This window comes from Parambassis ranga, chromosome 1 (assembly GCF_900634625.1).
Source record: "Parambassis ranga chromosome 1, fParRan2.1, whole genome shotgun sequence".
In the NCBI taxonomy this organism is placed as follows: domain Eukaryota; kingdom Metazoa; phylum Chordata; class Actinopteri; family Ambassidae; genus Parambassis; species Parambassis ranga.
In genome coordinates, this window is record NC_041022.1 from 18,847,749 (window position 1) to 18,868,015 (window position 20,267).

Here is a 20,267-nt window from a genome sequence, read left to right on the forward strand (position 1 = left end):
ATTCAATATTTTATTAGAAATATTAAAGAATTGAAATACCTCACAAACAAAAAAAAATGTGTCAAATCATTCTTAACAAAATAATATTAATAACACCGAGTACTGTGGTCTTTTAAACCTGCTCTGCATCTGTAGCTGAATTAGTCTCCTGCCTGCCATTAATCATCTAGGAGGTATAACCAGTACGGTCCTGGTAGAGTGCAGAAATTATCACTGAAAACAAATGTACCAGTAGGCCTAATATTAAAGGCTTCAAAACCAGCGATTCAGTCTTTGTTGTGGACGTTGCCTGGAGAGTGAGCAAATAATACAATTTTGACATGTGAACCAAGTTTAATTACTGTTTCAGCCAAATGTTTTTACCTCGAGGTGTATCATCTCAGAGAGAAAGCAGCATGCTTTCACCTGTGTGTGAAAGAAGGAAAAACATATCCAAGACTTTAAATCAAGGCAACTGGACTCAAGGATGTTTTTTTTTGAAGACGTTTTGCCACTCCCCTGAGTATGTCTGTCTTCAGTTCTGTATAGTTGTATAGTTGTGAACAGGTATATATCAGGGTTGACTCATAAAAAATAAATATCCCAAACCCTGAACATCCCTCAGAGCACCATTAAATCAATTATAATACAATAGAATGAATATGGCACCGCTGCAGCACTGACGGACGGCCGTCCACCAACACTCACAGGAAAAAGGCATGAATCAAAGATTTAAAGATAACACTGAAGGAGCTGCACAGATCTGTCCATAGGATCAGTTTGAGAGTAGCCAGAAAAAAAAACAGCTTAGAGACAAAATAACAAGAAAACATGTTTGTAGTTCACCCAACATGTGGAACACACACATGGAACAAGGTCCTGTGGTTAGAGGAGACTGAAATAGAAACTTTTAAGCCATCATGGGAAATTCCATTTTGTGGTGCAAACCCAGCTCTACGCGTCACCCTCAAGAACACCATTACCATAGTGGAGCATCGGGGTGTGGCAGCATCACAGTGGGAGGGGTGCTTTCAACTGAAGTGAAGGAAAGATGGCACCAAGTACAAGGCAGGGAAATCTGTTTCAGTTTCACATCTGACACTAGGATAGATCTTCAAATGTTTAAATGTCTAGAAGCTGTGGTACGACTTCAGGGTTTCACCACCTTTGGGAGTTATGCACCCAAATAGTACAAAACGTCAACATTCACCAAAAAATCCAGTATAATTCCAGCTTGTTATGCAATAAAACAGGAACATAAGGAAGGGGAACTGTAACGCATGACTTGTTATGCACCATATGCAGTCTTTATTATGAAATGAAAACACTCATTTTAAATTCAAGAAATGAAAGAATAACACAACAAATATGTCTTTCTTTATTCTTGTTAAAGTTCTTTGTTAGTGTCATAATGTGTGGGGACAAATATGAAGGAGAATAACTGCTATCAAAGTAAAAAAAAAAACAAAAAAATTAAATGCAATAATAAATCAAAGCAATGTATTGTTAATGATCTCAAAGCTAATGTATTCAGGAGATATCAATTTTTCAGAATGACAGCGGTTTTTACAATCAGCCTTTTTTATGAATAATGTCGTTCCATCTGTTAAATGTTGTTGTTTGTACCCTGCACTGGTTCCACTAAGCTCTCTGAGCTAATCCTATTGTACATATAAAAGCAACGGTGGCCCCGTCTTTCTTTTAATACAGGGTGAGCATTGTTCACATTCTGCAATTTGACTTTTTGCTGCCCTTCAAAAGCTGCATCTGGAGGTAGTTCCAGCTGCTGATCACATAATTATCTGTTGTTCCAGTAAGTTAAATTGTTGTCTAAGAAAGATCCGAAACATTGAGCTTTCATGGATAGACACAAATGCAGAACATCATGGTGAATGTAGTTTTGATGATGTTTATCCAAGACAAGATTTCATTTTACACAGGAACCCATTTCCTTTCCCAACATTTAGAGTAACAGACTAAAGCTCCTTCATGCTGAGCAGAGCTGACTGCTCTGATATACAGACTGTCATCATTCATTTCCTGCCTCATTGACAAATAAACTGATGGATTTAATATATTGTAATTGCCTTCTGTCACCCTTTTCCTTTTTTTCCTTCAGTTCTCTTCATCCTTGATGTTCTTTCTCCTCTCAGACCGCTGGATGGCCTTGTGGTGTCATGGAAACGTGATGGGCGTCGGCTGACCGGTGGGCGTCGGCTCATCATTCCTGCCGCCACCTCTGCTGACTCTGGGTTATATGTTTGTGAAGCGTCGCTTGGCAACAGCACTACCAAACCTGTGGAGGCAAGGGCACACCTCATTGTAATGGGTAAGGAAAAAAGTACTTACAAGCACACAATCATGTTTCCAGAGGACACATTGCACTGGCTTACATTTATTTCTTAAAGACCTCAACTTAATGTCGTTCTTTGTTGTAAAATTGAATGCTCATGGGCATTTCCCCCACTGTGTGACTGTGTGAACTGATTTATGTCCTCACAACCTAAGTAATACAAGCCCACACACACTGCCTAACATAATTATCCATGATTGTCCTGGGTAGACCCTCTAATGCCCTCAACATGTGATTAATTTATATTCCAGGCTCGCTCTTGTCTTTTTTGTGCAGTTTTTGCTCCGGGGCGCTCGTTCATTCTGTTTATTCCTCCATTTATTCTTACTTTCACTCCTGGAAGCATGACTGTGAACACCCCAGGCAGTGACTGTCAACCACAGGGCTACTCGAGCTGAATCTCTTGTCCACACTCACCAATAAAATGGCCATTGCAGTCACAAACAGCTGTTTGCATCCATGTACACACAAATTCATCGCTCATACAAGTGCGTGCACTTCACGCTTACACGCAGTCACAAAATGGCCCTGCAGACACATATGCCTGTTTGCCCAGCAGCTAAATTAGTTTTGTTCCCTGGAGTCTGCAATCAATAAGAGAACACTGAAAGCACTCAAACAAGAGTGCTCTCGTCACAATCCACTCCTGTCCTCGATGTGTGTGCGTAAATGGAAAACAACATACACCCAAGCAGGGAGCATGTGATTGATGAAGCGAAACTTTTCTCCCCCCAGTTCGTCAGCGTCTTTTTGATCTGCTGTGATTGTCAGAGCGAGGGAGCACCTAAGCAGAGAGAGCGAACTACCCACGCTTACAGAATACTTACTAGTCAGAAAAGACCTGCCTGAATATTTATACCCCCTTATTCTCTTTCTATGCCCCCCAATCTTTGTTCCCTCTGCCTCCTTCTCTCTTGTCTTCCCCACGCAATCTCAGTCTTTGCGTTATCTTCCTTCATTAGGCCAGCAGGACTGTTAAGGCCTGCCTGACAGGAACGGCGTCTGCATGCATGCATTCATATGTATCAGTGTAGAGACTGATGAATACATTGGTACTGATCCTCTTTTTTTTCTGCAACGGGCTCAACAGACCTTGATGCAATAAAAGAGATTCCTAAACAGAATAGTGTATGTGCCTGTGTGAAAGAAGGAGACAGCCTCAAAGGTATTCATTATTCAATTTCATTTCTTTTCTGCCCCGATCTACTAATCGGAATATGTATGACACTGCAACCCCAGCTTGTATACTGTACGGGCAACTCACAGTGCAAACAACAATATATCAGTTGTGGTTCTCCATCTTTGTTCTCCAGTCACACAGCAGAGACTCCACAAAGGCTCAAAGCCCTAAAACCGAGCCACCCGAACACTCGAAAAATCTGTTTTGTTGTTGTTCTTGGTTCTTGCACTCACCTGACTGTAGGGGATTAAAGCATCTGTGTTATCAGTGTTACACCACATGGCTGTTATTCATCTCTTGTTTTTTTCTGTTACCTCCTCAACACATGCAGCCATCGTTCTCCTTAAGAGCAGACAGCACACATCTGGGCTCAAACCTACCAGGAAGTAGTAAAGAACTTTCACGTTGAATAAAGTGACACCATAAAATTGTTTGTGTGTTAGGAAAATAAGACCTCCATTAAAATTCTTTCTCTCCGTCAGTTTAGAATCATATCGTTGCAGCGACCAAAATACGCACATTTCATTTTCTGCAAGTCGTTTTTCAGTGAACAGGTGTCACTACACTGTGTGGAGCCACATTTCCACAGATGGTCAAAAATGAATTGAACATCCCGACTCCATCTTTCTAGGCTTGCTGTGTCAATACCTCTCAGTAAATATTAACAAATGATTTTGAAAGAAATGGAGTACATCCAGCAGCAAGTAATTTATTTCTTTATTTTTTTTTTTATATAACATGTAGCGTTACAGGAAAGCATCATGAGGCATATATTCACTTTCAAAACAGGACATTTTTTTCCTCATAGCTGCTGTCAGCATTTAGAGCAATATGTTTAGGTGGAACCATTATTGGCAGTAAAATGGAGTAGTTTAAAAAATAGGGATTGTTTCCCTTGGGATACTCAGTGAATGTGTTTTTCCTTGTGGAAGTCATTTCACAGGGCATATAGACAGAAAACCAGCCTTGTAATGACGCTCAGGATACTCAAAGCCAAGAGGAAAAACCCTTTTTTACTCTGCAGTTCTCCACTCTAGGTTTCTTCTCTATTATAGAATAAATTTACTCAGACAGCAAACTCCTTTTTTTCTTTTCTTTGCCCGAAGTTTTTCTAATTATAGATGTCAGTATTTATTGTTTGATTTGAGTTGTTGATATTCTGTTCATTAAAATGCTTCCCATTCGGTGTCTGTACTTTTTGTCTCTGCAGAACCCCCTGCTCTGACCGTTCAGCCTAAAAGGAAGATCTCTGCTGATCTGGACAGGAATGTAGAGATCCCCTGCCAGGCTACAGGTACGTCTGTGCGGGGGGGGGGGGGGGGGGGCATGGACAGGCATAGAGGAGAGTGGGGTGATTTGTGCCAGGCGGGAGGTAGTTCCACCAATTGTTTCTAGAAAACCATAGAAGAAAATGATCACATATTTTTGAGGAGCCATCCATTATACTCATCCTCCAAAGAGGAGAGACACATGGCATGAGCGATAAGCCATTCTAGTGCAAAAAAAATATGTTTTTTTGCCTTTCAAAGTAAAAATTTCTATGATCAAGGTTTTTTGATTGTTGTGTTTGAACAGTTATAGACGAGTTTGAGAACATTTCACACATGCTTTTGTGCTTTAGTCCATACAGTTAGCATGATGTTAGCTCTAAACTGCTGGACAATGGTAGTTTTTCAAAATTGTGGGGCTTGGGTAAGTTGTGATAGTGGCCAGTGGCACAACTCAACTTAAACAACTGTAAGACCATCTTTACATTTAAAGTAAATGCTGAAGGAGAAGTTCATATTCCCTGGCTGTAGGCCTAGACATAGCCACTGGGGATAATATGGAGAAGTGAGGAGATGAGCATGCCTTATCAGTTTAGTTTAATTTAGTTCAGTTTTGAGTTATAGCATTACAGAGATTCAAATGTCCTGTTTTACTCCAATAATCACTGGCACAATACACCCCAACGTATTCTCCCCAAAGGCACAGCTTATCCTGCCCCGGGGGCAAGTTGTGCCACGAGACCATTTTTTTTCTATTAAGCTATATTTCTGAAACAGTTCATTTCAGGTCTAAAGTTATTGTTCCCAGGGATGTACCACATCCTGAAATATATGTACATACTTAAATTGGAGGCATAACTTTCATGGCCTCACTTTAAAGTCCCTTTGAGTTAAAACTGAAACAACTCAGCCCACTCTCCCCTACTATAAGAGCTCAGCATGCTCAAAACCAACCAACATATATGACATGTGATCCAGCTATATTTATCAGATGTTTTATACCTGTGAATATAAAAGATATATAAAAATATGCTAAAGTTTTCATTGGTCAGATAAAAGCCTCTCTCAGACATGGAAACCATTCTGCTGTGCTGTTCTCCTTGGTTCTAGAAGTAAGAGCATTCGGTCATTTAGATACAACCACTAATGTGACCAAGACAGCATCAATATGTGGGTGATCCTGTATTATCCAGATGTGATCAAATGGAGGTTGCTGCAACCCTCCTGTATCTCAGTCCACATTGCCAAAATCTTGTGCTGGTTGTCAGAAATCTGCTGATACCTGCACCTCCTGCATATTGGTCCCCAGCACTGTTAGATCACTGTCTGGACTTTTATGGAACAGTGATCTAGCAGCTCATTGAGACATGATGCTGACATTTTCAGATGCTGTCACATTATGGAAAGGAGTTCATGTCTGAAAGGGGTCAGAGGCTGCAGCTCAATGCAGAGCGATGAGGAGATTATAACTGAAGATGGAGTGAATGGTGCAGTTCGACACGAGGAGGCTCAATATAATGGTTACTAATGCTGGATTTTTGCACCTTCTTGCCATATTGTTTCAGGAAAATGGTGTTATTTTTTTATTTCAGAGGGGTTACAAAATCAGCCAATGCCCTTCTCTGATACCAGTATGAAGCATGCTAAGACCCTAAGACACTCTGTGTTTTTCACCATATAGATGTATTGGCCTCCTGTGTCCGCTGTTCAAGTTAAGTTAGGGTTAGGTGTTGTTTGGCATCAATTATTTCGGTTTTGTTTAAAACAAAACACACTTTTGGCAGTTGGAGCACATTGATATGCTGAGGCCAAGTCTGAAAATTGCACTTGTTCACAACTCTTGTCTTTAAATGGATTACATGAAAACACTTAAATGAGCAGGGCTGAAAGCTGCATCACAACACAACACAACACAACACAACACAACACCCCCTCCCCTTTCTGTCCCTCTCTCTCTCTCTTTCACACACACACACACAGTGAGTTTATGTTCCTCCTCAGTAATCTGATACAGTGGCAGTGTAATTAAATAGCACAGGCCTGAGGGTATGGAGAGAGGGATGGAGGCTAAGGGGAGAAATGAGAAGGAGGAGGAAGGAGAAAAGACAGAGTGACAAGAGTGAGTGAGACCAGGAGTGGGTGAAAAATACTTCACACATGTCTGTGAAAGCTTGACACCAACAGATTGAGGAAAAGTGTGGAATTCATCCCTTTCTCACTCACTTATACACACATACACACACATGCACACACTCACAGGTGTGAAGGGTTGAGACTGAGAAATTGCATAAGCCCCCTGCCTGTCATATCTGGCATGTCCGTCAGACATGTGGGAGCTGATACTGTAGATATTCAACATGCTGCTCTTGCCCACATCTTTTATTCAGAATGTTTTCTAGCCCCTTCTGCCACCCTTACCCTACCACCCACACCCCTCCAATCAATATATTATTAGCAGTCATTATGCCCGCATGCATATTTATAGAGTGAGAATGGATAACAGAGAAGAAGGATTGCTTGAAAGCGTGTGTGTGGCTGTTTTTAGTGGGTGTTGGAGCAGTTTGCCCAGCAGTGTAGGTCAGCTGGCTTGTTGTTAAGGAAAACTGAAAACAATTTCTCCTCCTGTGTACTTTGCTCTTTTTTGTGTGTGCATACATGTATGTAGGAGTGCCCCAGCCCAGGGTGGAGTGGTATAAGGATGCTGTGCCTCTTTCCAAACTGGCCAACTCTCGCTACAAGGTCAACGCAGCAACCGGGCTGACGGTGCGCAGAGTGCAGCCAGGAGACGGAGGAATATTCCAGTGCCTCGCTCGCAGTGCTGCCGGAGAGACTCAAGCACATGCACAGCTCCTCGTCTCCAGTGAGTCGGTCTGACACATACACACTGTAACACCAGCCTGAATGTACACACAGTACATCTCCTAAGTCCTCTCTGTTTTGGCTCATGATCTCTGTGTCTCTATTGTATTATTATAGTATTTGACTTTCTTCTAAGTCTAAACTAAACTAAACTAAACAATTCCCATTTGTCTTTAATAAGTTTTATGCCAGTTTTTTTTTTGCTCAGGGCTTATGTGACCTCATTAAATGTGGTTATTTTTTACACAGATACTTTCGATCTAATAAATACCTTGAAAACGGGATGTTATCTAAAAAACTACCTTAAACCATTAACAGCTGACTACATCACTTCAGCTCATCATTCTTAGTGCTCCTCTTAATCCATTTTGCACAATTAAAATTCTCATACACCATGTGCAGATTTCTTTAGAAAGCGGGGTTGATTTGTGGCCACAGATGGGATGGACAAACCCTTCAGCTTTCCTAAAACACGGTTTTAAATTTCAGCTGTCACCATCTTGGCAGAGCACTTAACTTCTAGTTGATCCAAAAATAGTGAAGTTTGAGAGGAGCTATGGCAGCTAGTGACCTGCATCAGACCTGTGATCATAACTTGTGTAATTTAAACCTTTAATTAATGTCAATGCATGAGCAGAGGCTTTTTGAGGAACTGCACTGCAGTATTAGTTCCTAGGTTGCTTGGTTGTTGCTGGAAATGGAAGCTGTGCCTTGTGTGTTCTGTGTTCTGGTCACGTGACCTGTCAACCAAGTTAAATACCTTTTATTTCTTTTAACTAAAAGTGACACATATGCGTGGAACACTACATTGTCTCCATGGTTTGCAGCTGAGAAAGTTACATTGTTTTTAGTGAGTGTTAGTTTTTAATTAGAGTCTGCACATCAGCACCTTCCACATTTATTCACACACACGGTTCACCATGTAGTGAATAAAGCCTTCATTGATCTGAGAGGAAGCATTTATGTTTAGATCACCACTTCATCCTTTCTTTTTCCATCGAGCTTCACTGTCTCTGCCCCCCTCTGTTCTTGCGTTTCAGGTGTGGCCCCCACATTTACATCCCCACCCTCTGACCAAACAGTAACTGATGGCAATACTGCTCTGTTTACCTGCCAAACTAGTGGAGCTCCAGGACCTGCCATTACATGGAGAAAGGGTACCAGACCCCACACACACACACACATAATGTGTAATTACAATATGCTTAATGACTTAATTGCTTTAGTTTACCTCTGGGCTAATTTGTTATTTCTCTCTGCAGGATCGCAGGTCTTAGCCAGCGGCTCTGTGCAGGTTCCCAGGTTCACACTGTCGCAGTCAGGCGGTCTGCAGATTCAACCAGTCAGCTTTCAGGATTCAGGAGAGTACACCTGCATTGCCTCTAACTCGGAGGGAACCATCAACGCCACGGCTACACTTACCGTCTGGAGTAAGACACATTATAACCCAAACAAACAAAAACACATTAAACTGCTCGATACACATTTGTTATAGAGAGTTAAGCAGACATGGAACACTAATTTATCCATTCCTGTCCAATTGCATTAGCTCAATGAACAGCTTTGTGATTGGTTATTGATGCAGCCGGTTGATGCAGCAGTGAAATAATCTTTTGATTGGCCAGGTGAAAGGATAATTGATTAATTGTTAAGCTTATTGATGGGCTATTTTTTGTTGTATGTTGCTAGCTTTAAATACTGATCAATTAGATGGAGTGGAGCCTTGCAGACCTTTGCCTTCTGTTGTGCTGAGATAAACTGAAGATACGGTCACGTGCATACAGTGACTCAGGGTAGCACTCACATGTACGCACCTCAGGCTTCAGCGGTCTCACCTCTTATTCATTTTGAATGGAATGATGTTGTGGATGCCAAAGAGAATTACTGGTGTGTTGCTTTGATTGTTGTGTTGGTTGCATCGAAAGTTAAAGAAAAAAGGTTATTCTAGTGATTATGATGATTGAAATATGTAAGACAGTGCCATAGTGTTGCAGTAAAATGTCAAGAGACTGTTGAATTAAATTTCAATCTCCCTCTCCTCTCTAATGGTTTGTCTTATTTTCTCTGGATAAATTCAGGCCGTACAGTCATTTCTGTACCTCCAACAGACCAGCGTGTTATCAAAGGAACCACTGCTGTTCTGAACTGCAATGCTACACATGACTCTAGGATCAATATCAGGTACCTGCTCCTTTATCATATTGATACCTAATCATATCACACATGATTCTCTTTGTTTTAAATGGCTTCTGCTTATGTCTTACATGTCCACACACACAAACACACACTCACACCTCCGTCTCTCACTGCAGCTTCAAGTGGGATCGAGGTGGTGTGCCTGTTCTTCCAACTGGTGGGGGCCGGGTCTCCGTGCGCCAGGGCTCTCTCACTATTGGCCAGACATGGTCAGGTGACATTGGAGATTACACCTGCACTGTGACATCACCAGCAGGCAATGATTCCCGCCCTGCACGCCTGGAAGTCATGTGAGTTGAAATAATATTAACACAAACATGCTTTTATTGTGAATCTGGTGAGATGAGTCTTCTCCAGGTAGCCGATGGATGGATAACAAAATCAGATACAACATATTACTCTTGGCAAGAACAACCACATTGCATTTGTTGCTTAATCTTCCTTTGTGTGTGCGTATGTAAAATGATTGTGATTGACAGATCATGTTTGACAGGAATTTATGCATTTCCCTGTACTTTATGACCATTTGATAAGCAAAATATCTTTTATGTGTGAATTTCTATTCATGTTCTGTAACTGAATAATCACAACCTTATATGTAGATAAGAGGAAATTAACACTTGCTACACACAAAGACTTTAACTACATGTTTGTATTGTTATTATTTTGGTGCTAGTGCTCTTTTGGATCTAGATAAAATGTCTTTGGGACAATGCCAAAATTCCTGCAAGCAGAACCTGATACAGTTTCAGTCTGTGTGGAAGCATGTAGATTCCTTATTTGTCATCATCATCTTGGACAACCAGTGAATCTTCCACAGCAGCAATGATGCCATCATCTCCCTCTCCATGTTGCGGAAGAGGTAGAAGCCTGAGGTTGCCAAATCAGGTGGATTTGGCAGGTGCTGGGTTTTCGATCCTTATTCCTGGATCACTGCACACATGCTGATGTTTTCCATTTTCTCACATAGTGCTGACGTGTAATCTTCCTTTACCCACATCAGAAATGCCCTAACAGTTAATAACATCAAACTAATGTTGTAATGGGAGCATGTTCAGTATCATCTTCCTCCCTTAGGCAACAAACGTTTCAACCACAGTTCCTATAATAGTGAATAAGTCAGCATGCGTTGTACTTTTCCTTGTGGTCCCACACCACAATGACACATCCACACAAAAAAAAATCTGCCCATTTATCTGATTCAAATTATAGATATGAATGATAGAGAGAACGGGCTATGGTACAGCATCCCAAAATATAGACTGACTCTGCAAAACTCGGGAGAAGCAGCTGATGGGTAATTTGGAACATGGCCAGGCATATAGAAAGAATTATTGTCAGCTTGTTTCAGCAGTTGTCTTCTATCATAATTTACTTTTGTAGTAATAGCTGTGTTCAGTCCGGGGTCAGACCCTCCAAGCCAAATACAGTGTTTATACCATTAAATCTGTAAGATGTGAGTATATGACCGGGCAGGCTGTCTCCCCACCCACATTGACTCATTACTTCCACTGTGAGAGAACAGGTAGGGGCCTTTATATATTAATAGGCACTTTTATAATATATTTATAAAAGGCACTTGTGATGTATTAATATAATTGCAGGGTATCAGACAGACTGATCATGATTCCACATCCTTCTGAATTATACAGAGACGAGAGGTTACACATGTCAAACTCACAGGGAGGAGGCAGATCTGTGTTTATGGCTGTGCAAAAACATGGCCGGAACAAAGGGAACACTCTACAACTGTGTGTGTATGTGAGCACGGGTGCAAGTTTCCACGTGTGTGACTGACATTCTCGTTAGCTCAGTATCAACGGGTCATAGAGGCTAACAGACGCTGGCGGCTGAAGAGACAGACTAATTACCAGCAGGTTATTGGTTCATCTCCCGCAAGACCCTTCTATGTGTTGAGTGTGTGTGTGTGTGTGTGTGCTTGCATTTTGTGTTGTGATGGGTGGTGGTGGGGGGGTGGGGGGCAGTGGGAAGGTAGTTGCTCTGACATTCTCTAAGCTCATCCATTAATTAAAATGATCATGTCAGCTCAGAAAAGAGAACGTCATTCTGGTTTCCCCTTGTTCCTTCTCTGCCTCATTCACCGCTGTCCTCGGTTCTTCTTGGGGTGCTGCTCTCCCTGTGCTCACAGTCTTATTCTTCATTCATCCGTGTTTTTTCTCTCACGCTCTCTTTGTGGGTCGCTTTCTGGGTTTGTACCCACTTAAATATTATCATGTAAAATTGTACACAAGCCAAAACAAGGCCAATCCTTTTTAACTTACCGTATATTATATGAGGGAATTTAAAAAAAAAGAGCTTGCAGTCTGTCAGAGGACAGCCCTTGGACAGCATGTTCACACATCCATGATTCCTTGAAATAATTATTCATTGCAATAATTAATAAGCTTATGAATATGAGATGCAGCTAGGCACAAGGGACCATGTCTTTAATCACAGATTCAGTGTATATATATTTATTTTGGTTGCACATTATCTTCTGTTACTTATAGCCTTCACTCGAAAGGACACACAGCTCTCCTCCTCTTCTTCCTCCAACCCATCCCAATAGTGTTTAAACTAAAATTGGCACAATCAAATATATGGACGTTTATTGCTTTCATGCATATATCCGTGTTGCTGTCTTTGTTTATAACATGGCAGGGATGCCCAATTATCCACAGGGGATGGGCAGATTTTTGTATAATATACCTACTAATAGATGTGCTGAAATATATACATATAAAGCCACCCACTGGAAGTGATCCTGGACCAGACCCAAGAACTAACATGGCTGTCAGAGCCAACATTAGTCCACCACACATATTTATTAGAAAACAAAACACAGGAAACAAATATCTGTTGTTCAGACACACTCTGGACTATTTTGGGGAATACACATGAAGCCACAACAAGCAGTGAGTTGCTGTAGTTTAACAGAAATAAAGCAAACCGCTGAATGAAAATAATCCTAATGCCAGAACATTTAAAGCTCACTAATTAACAGTTATATCTCATTTGCTTCATCAGTACAGACACCACAGTGTAAGTTGTAGTATTGTGGAGCTGTGAGCTGACTACGCCTTGGCTGGGACCAGTGGCTATTTGAAATCTACAGCAAATCCTTGCAGCCAAGAAATACTCCAGCCAAATGTCTGCAGTCATGTTTGAAAATTATTTTTATTTCTGAGGTGCTGAATATCCAGGTCGACCTCAGTACATCTGGCTTGGAGCATGATGATGTAGATGTAATGGCAAACAAGCTCGGCTGCCTCATGTTTGCCAACATCCATCAGTCATTTCAGTAATTCAGTCTACATATATACATATATTAATGGCCGGAGTGCCACGTTAGCTGGCTGCTCACATTGGCTTCACATATAAAGTATTTGTCTGATACTGTTAAAGCATTCCTCTCAGCACTTATCAGATGACCAAACAGTGAGTGAAATGTTAATAATACATGATGTTCTTTGTTTTTGTGCTCAGTGAGCTGCCACATTCTCCTCGTTCCCTCACGGCTCGTCTCAATGATTCAGACTCGCGCTCAGTGCTCCTGTCCTGGCTACGTCCCTTTGATGGGAACTCCCCTCTTCTCTACTACGTGTTGGAGCTCTCTGAGAACAGTATGTATATGTATGTGTGTGTTTGTGTGTGTGTCCACGGGCATACTTTATGTTTCCTGAGTGGCAAACAGCTGTTCACTTGCTGTCTACCAGGCCCTGACATGCACTCATTTACAAGAGACGGGCATATGGAGAATGGTGTTGCTGTGTAAACGTGCATACAGGTCCCCTATAAATAAACTCTTATTTTCCCCTCCGTCTTTTACCCCCTCTCTCTCTCTCTCTTTCTCTCTGTGTGTGTCACCCTCTCTCCACCACAGATGTTGGAACAGCAGGCTGGCTCTCTGTCAAATGAGAGAAGGAGAGAGAGAAAAGAGGGACTGAGGAGTAGAATGACAGGGGAAACAGATTGGAGGGAGATGGCTGTAGAGCTGCTCACTCCTGCTGTAAGCTAAAGCACAGAGCACAGGGGTTTTGGGCAGATTTTTTCTCCTGAATCACCCCTTCTTTTAGTCGGAGCAGGAATCTTCTCTCAGATCTTGCTTTGTTCTAAGGTTTGAACCTCAGTACTTGTTTATGTGAAAGGATTTTCTGATCTGGCTTTATCTCCCTGACCTGCAGAGGCATCGGGGCTCGTTAATATCAGAATTAATCAGCGCCACTCAACAGTCTTGCCCTTGAGGTAGACATCAGATGTGCTAGTAATGTTGAGAGTGAAAATCTCACCTTCAGTCCTCACTGAACAATACATCGTATTCTCTTATAATCCTATCCTGTAGTGTCAGTTGTGCCATTTTTTTCATATCTTGTTTGTGCGTTGGAGATAAGAGAGAAGAAAGAGTGCGTGATGCAACCTGATTTAAAAACGGGACTTTAAAACTGAGTCCAGCTTATGTGACGGGGTGCTGAGCCTTACATGCTCTGCCAAGCACTTGGCACATGACTGCAGGAGCCTGAACCCATGAACAAATGAACAAATCCTCATTCTCATAACATTTATGCCACCACTGTGACTTGAAGTTCTCTGCTGTTGCTGCTTAACAGCTGCTCTGTGGCATCTACAGAAATACACCAAAAAATGATAAGGAACAAAAAAAAAGTATTATCGTGGGAGGGAAGAGAGAAAATGTGGCAATAACAGGGAGAGATAAAGAGAGAAAGGAGGACTGTAGAGAGTGTTAATGTTTGGTCGATTTCAGTGAAGGATGAATCCAGACAGTGAGGAATGGATTGCAGTTTTGCGCACAATGATTAGCCGCTCTGTGCATGTTATATATTTTTTTCAGATTGTATTTTTGAAAGTGTGCACTACTTTATACGATGCACTTCCCTGGCAGACAATGGCTCTAATACATTGGGGCTCTCCTAAAATGGCACATGCACACAATCCTTCTCACTTACACACGGTTACACATGTGGCTGGTGCGATAATAGGGATAATAGTGCATCCGTCTGTGGTATCTTCAGCAGGAAGACGGAAAGATAAGCTGGCAACAAGCTGGCAACAATTTACAGCAGCATCTGTGCTTCTTTATTAATCCTCTTCCCGCCAAACTTTCTTCTTCTTACCTTTAAAAATTCTCTCCAGCTTACCCCCCCCCTCCTCTTTACCTTGCTTCTGTTATCTATTCCTCCCCTCTCTGCTTTTGATTTATAGGTCCTGAGTGTCCCTGTGTCTCTGTTTGTCCTGCCTCAGCCAGATATTATCAGCCTCTAATCTTTGTATCTCGTGTCTAGACTCTCCATGGAAGGTCTACCTATCAGAGGTTGATCCCACGGTGAGTGAGGTATCAGTGGGCGGGCTGACGCCTGCCAGGACCTACCAATTCAGACTCTGCGCTGTCAATCAAGTGGGCAGGGGGCAGTACAGCGCTGAAACACAGAGGTGAGCAGAAATGACGCACACACACTCCCACTCATATACTTAATGTTTTTTTGTGATGGCAAGCTACTATTTCACTGATGTTTTTTTTTTCAAAATGTATGAAAACAATTTTTTATGTAGAACATGCTATGATTTGGGTGAAATAGAGTTTTTTTACCCTGTTCCATCTCTGTGTAATAGACTTGGTCACACTGCCTTACACAAACTGGGAATGAATAAAATAGAACTTTTCTGCATTCAGAGTGTGTAGTGTTCTGCAGCCCCACAGTGTAGTTTGTGTGTGTTGCTATGGGGTGGGGGGGCGTGGAACTGAGGTGGGGATGAAACAGGGATGGATTGTAACAAGGCGAGGATGAAGAGAGCATCCCTTTTTTGTTTAGAATCCATTTTCCTTGCAATGAGCAATTTATATTCATCCCATCCATGCTGTAGATGCCTGTGTGTATACATTTATGTGTGTATTTCCCTGCCAGTGTCATTGTATTTGTGAACAGTAAAAATGATCAAATTAACTGATCTGTGTGTGTAAAAAGGGCCTGGAAAGCTAATAGACTGCTGTGCCTTATGTTTGTGTGTCCTTGTGCCTGTGTGCCTGCGTATGTGTGTTTGCATGTTTATCCTAAGAGAAAACACTAATGGGGGTAATTATGATGCCTTTTCACTGATGGAACTACATAGAGTGAGAGAGGGTTGGAGGAGGTGTGGCAGGCCTCTTAACAATTTTGCCCCCAACTACACACACACACACACAGACTAAATCCCTTACACACAATGCAACAGATGTGGCGGTGCATTTTGAAGTCGATGGACACATACACACCCGACATGGTTTTTGTCTGACAGAAGAGAGTGACCATAGGCAGGTGCCAGTTGTAGCCGGGCCAAATAGACTCAGCAACAACAGTAGCTGTGAACACTGCCATCCCACATTTGCACACCTCAGATTACACTTCCCTTTCACTCCTTTTCAGCTGGATGCTGTTCTTCTGTTATCTGCTCTCTTTTTTTTCTGCACCCTCATCTGCCCCCCCTTTAATTCTCACTAATCCTTTGCTCCTGCTTGCCTTCTCTCCTTCCTCTTCTCCTGCATGCACCACAACTGTTTGTGTCCAACTGCCAGTCTGCCACCTACTCCTCGGTCCAAAGTTGGTTGAGAATAGATTAGATTGATCCCTCTTTAATGAAAGCCTGGCAGACAGACAAGTCATCACTGGTCAGTGTATCAGAGCAGATGGATACGTCTCTTCTTCATATGTAACCACACACACACACATTTTTTTATCTGCTGGATGTTCGCCTGGATAAGACACACGCACACAAGCAGTTGTTGTTGCCAAAGCGCATGCAGAACACAACACACAGACCAAAATGTCCTGCAGACGCTCCTCATGCCAATTGAGAAGGATGACACACTGCAGTAATGTGGACAGAGTGAGGAAAAAGGACAGAGTGTGAAGAAGGAGCTTGTAATATTGATGACAAGAAGCCCTTATTAAAGTTTGAACTTCCAGCTGCTTTTGCACTCTCCCATTTTGTTCTTGTCCTGATAGGATCTTTATCATAACGGCATCATTCCATCCATTTTTCCTGCTTCTTTTTATCACCTTTCTCCTGTAAGTTCCCAGCAGTGCTGTAGTATTAGGCGAGAGAGTGGACATGTGAATGAATTACGATGAAAAAAAACATTTCCAAATGCAAAATCCCTCTTGAAGACTCCCAATTATACAATCCAGAGTGTTCCACACGCACACGCCTTAGTCATGTGTGACCTGCACTCACGCCATTACCATCTTTAAAGAGGAAGCATTAGCAGAGGAAAGACAGATTATACATAAATGCCTTGAACTCCAGGCATCATCAGCACTTTAAAGCATCTACCTCAGTTTTTTTTTTCTATTCCAGCTGTTCAGTCAGAACTGGAAGACATCAGAGTCTAACCCTGATGTGTGATAAAGTACTCTTTTATCACATATCCAGACACATATCATAAAAAAATAATCCTTTAGGAGCATCACAAGGAGATAAAGGGGATTTGTTCTGTGGTTCCCTGCATATTAATTTTGAATGACATATCTGTGTTTAACTATAGCTGCAGTGAGTGATTTATTTATTTTATGCTACAGAACAAGATGGGCTTTTCAGTAGCAGCACACATAAATAAAATGTATGGAGAACTATTTTAATTGCTGAGACATGTTTTGCTGTGTCAATACGTGTCAACTTTAGCCCAAGAGGCTACAGCTTCATGTCAGATTCCAGTGTGAATGATGATATGCTTTGAATGTAATATTAATCACTTTAAATAACACTACTGAGGCAGAGGCAGAGTTGTCCAGACGAAGTACGGCAATAATGAGACAAATATGATAAAGCATAATATTTAATTAAAAATCCTCATACCTCCACCTTGACTCCAACAATGAACATTCATAACGGTGGCATTGAGTTTTTTTCACTCTTCATTAAAGTTATTTAATTAACCCACAACATAACAGGTCAGCCGTTATTTCCACACAGGTGAGCAGACAGGGCTGTGATAGTTAATTAGGTATTACAATTAAAAAGGAAAAGAGCAAAAAGGATTAAAAGCAGTTGAAGATCTGATATTGGCAATTAGGGATATATTTTATAGAGTCAGGTTTCTTCTGTCTTCTTGATATTTTATAACGTGTATCCCACCTCCCCTCTGTTGGAATTTTTAAATATCAGACGTTATGACCTCGGTCAGACAGGCTTTTAATGCAAAACAAAAACCATGTTGAAAACTTTCCATTTTCCTTTAATGAAATCATTTTGCATCTAAAATGTTCCTAATTGGTAATGATTAGTTAATGAGTATCTGTACAGTAATGAGGCACGTCCATGAGTCGATTTACTCAGGTTTGCACAAAAAAAGGCTAATTAATGGTTAGGTAATGAAGGAGACACCAGGGCTCGTTTCCACACGGCGCAGTCTGTTGCTCCATGTCAAATGAATGATTCATTAATACTGTATCTATCTTCTCTGTGGTATCTTATGATTATTGATTTAGTTATCGATGAACCATAATGTTTCATGATTTAGTTATTGCTCCCAACTACCTAAATATTTGCTGCAAATTATAAAATGTTGGAGTGAATTTCACACGTTAACAACCTTAAATTAGCCACAACTAATGATAATAAAGTGATGGCCCCCTTGGTGCACTGTAGCCCAACATCATAACATCATTTTCAAGTTAATGCTAAGTGATCTGTACATAGACACACACACAACACACACTTCCATGCAGGTTGTGTCCCTGCCAAGAGGAACAACCTGGCTCTTGCCCCTCCATGTGGACACCTGAACCAATGCATACATATATTGGATGTAGTTCTGCACAGCAGATGACGCGCTAATGACAGAACATCTGCTGTCACATTACATTAGTTTTTAACAATTATTGCCCGTATGTAGTTAAATATGTGACTGATCAATAATATGACTGCAGATGCTTTTAATTGAAGTGACAGCCATCAAGCTTATATGAAATCACAAACGCAGTCTGTTTTTATTCGCTGTGAGAATATCTCTAATTTGTCGACGTAGCCTCTTAAATGTGTCACCGCAGGCAGGAAAAGCACAATGTTCAGACAGACAAGACCCAAAAACACAAGAATGAGAGTGTCAAACAAGACAAGAATAAGCTCAGTTTTTCAGCACATCGGGGTATTTTTCCTGTCACCCTGTGTTCATATTACGCTCCTTTTTTTCCGCTGCTCCTGTATCAAAGTGTTACTGTGGTATTGAATAGGGGCAAACTTAACATCCCAGTAATACCATTAAAGTTTAGAGTCAGTGACTATGTGGATTTAGTGAGGAAAGCCAGCAGGCATTAAAACTGTGGCGAATGGCACAGATAGAAACTTTTTCTAATGCCCACAGTGCTAAAATACATGCCCAACCCCCCCTCACCTTCACTCACACCAGATAAAATGTGTACATTTCCTGCAGAAAATGTCCTGTTTTCTTTACCAACAAGGGACAGAGAAAGTGTGTCATTCTCACAGCGTCATGCTGGTTGCGGAATGTGTCTGAATGTTTATAGGTGTTTGGGTTTAGGGGGTTTATGTTTTTAATCTCTTGTGTGTAGTCAGAGTCCTCATGGTGAACCCGCTGTATGAAATATTTACTGATATACGGCTGGAAGGGAATTAAAGTAATTCACAAAGAGTTTCTGCCATCGAGTGGGAGTGTCGGTGTGCATGTGAGTGTTTTATTTGCAGTCAAACAGGAAATGACTGCATGTGCTCACCACTGGAAGGAAGTGCGAGTGTTTGTGTAGCGTGAGTTTGTATATGTGTATTAATGTGCCTCATCAATTTCAGTCAAAAGCAGCGACATAGTTGAGGATTATATATACCCCATTTCCAGACAGCTACCCTAATGCCCATCTCATTCACACAGGGCCCATTAGCCTGTGTGTGTGTGTGTCTGTGTGAGTGTGTAAGAGTATGCCTGCAGCACCTGGTGTCTGACAGTGCCTAACCTAATGGAAGTAAAGCACAGCTGTAAAACCACTGGCCTGTGCTATATATCCGCCTGCGCAAGTCGCCAACTAACAGCCTTCACACCCCTGCTTTTACACAAACACACACATATAGATGTGTACATACACATTTATAGGCACATACGGATTCAGACACACAAATACACAGATCTGCAGCACACTAATGGATCTTATAGAGAATCATTCAGGGAGAGATGGGGCACAGAGGGGGACGTCAGGGAGAAGGTAATATAAATCTCCAGACATAATCCATGGAAGGGAAAAGACCATCGGATGTAGCAGACTGTCTTAAGCAGTGAGAAATTTGTTTGGTGTGCGTGTGTGTGTGTGTGAGCACATATGGCTCTGATTACATTTGCTGAGCTGCTTACTGTAAAGCCAGAGGCTGACCAGCTCAGCCTGTGTGCTTTAGCAACCATGAGAGGGCTGGGAGCTTTAATCATGGGTGGAGG

The 20,267-nt window shown here is 41.6% G+C and overlaps 1 protein-coding gene across 1 annotated transcript in view; it reads left to right on the plus strand.

Annotated features, from left to right (window-relative positions):
* LOC114437884 (protein sidekick-1-like) overlaps positions 1-20,267 on the plus strand; it is a 199,863-nt gene that overhangs the window by 127,323 nt on the left and 52,273 nt on the right. Inside the window, exons 7-15 of the mRNA XM_028408824.1 lie at positions 2,133-2,308; positions 4,723-4,806; positions 7,446-7,640; positions 8,680-8,796; positions 8,902-9,069; positions 9,718-9,820; positions 9,952-10,125; positions 13,322-13,458; positions 15,136-15,283. Coding sequence (XP_028264625.1) covers positions 2,133-2,308; positions 4,723-4,806; positions 7,446-7,640; positions 8,680-8,796; positions 8,902-9,069; positions 9,718-9,820; positions 9,952-10,125; positions 13,322-13,458; positions 15,136-15,283 — 1,302 coding nt within the window. The remainder of the gene's footprint in view (positions 1-2,132; positions 2,309-4,722; positions 4,807-7,445; positions 7,641-8,679; positions 8,797-8,901; positions 9,070-9,717; positions 9,821-9,951; positions 10,126-13,321; positions 13,459-15,135; positions 15,284-20,267) is intronic.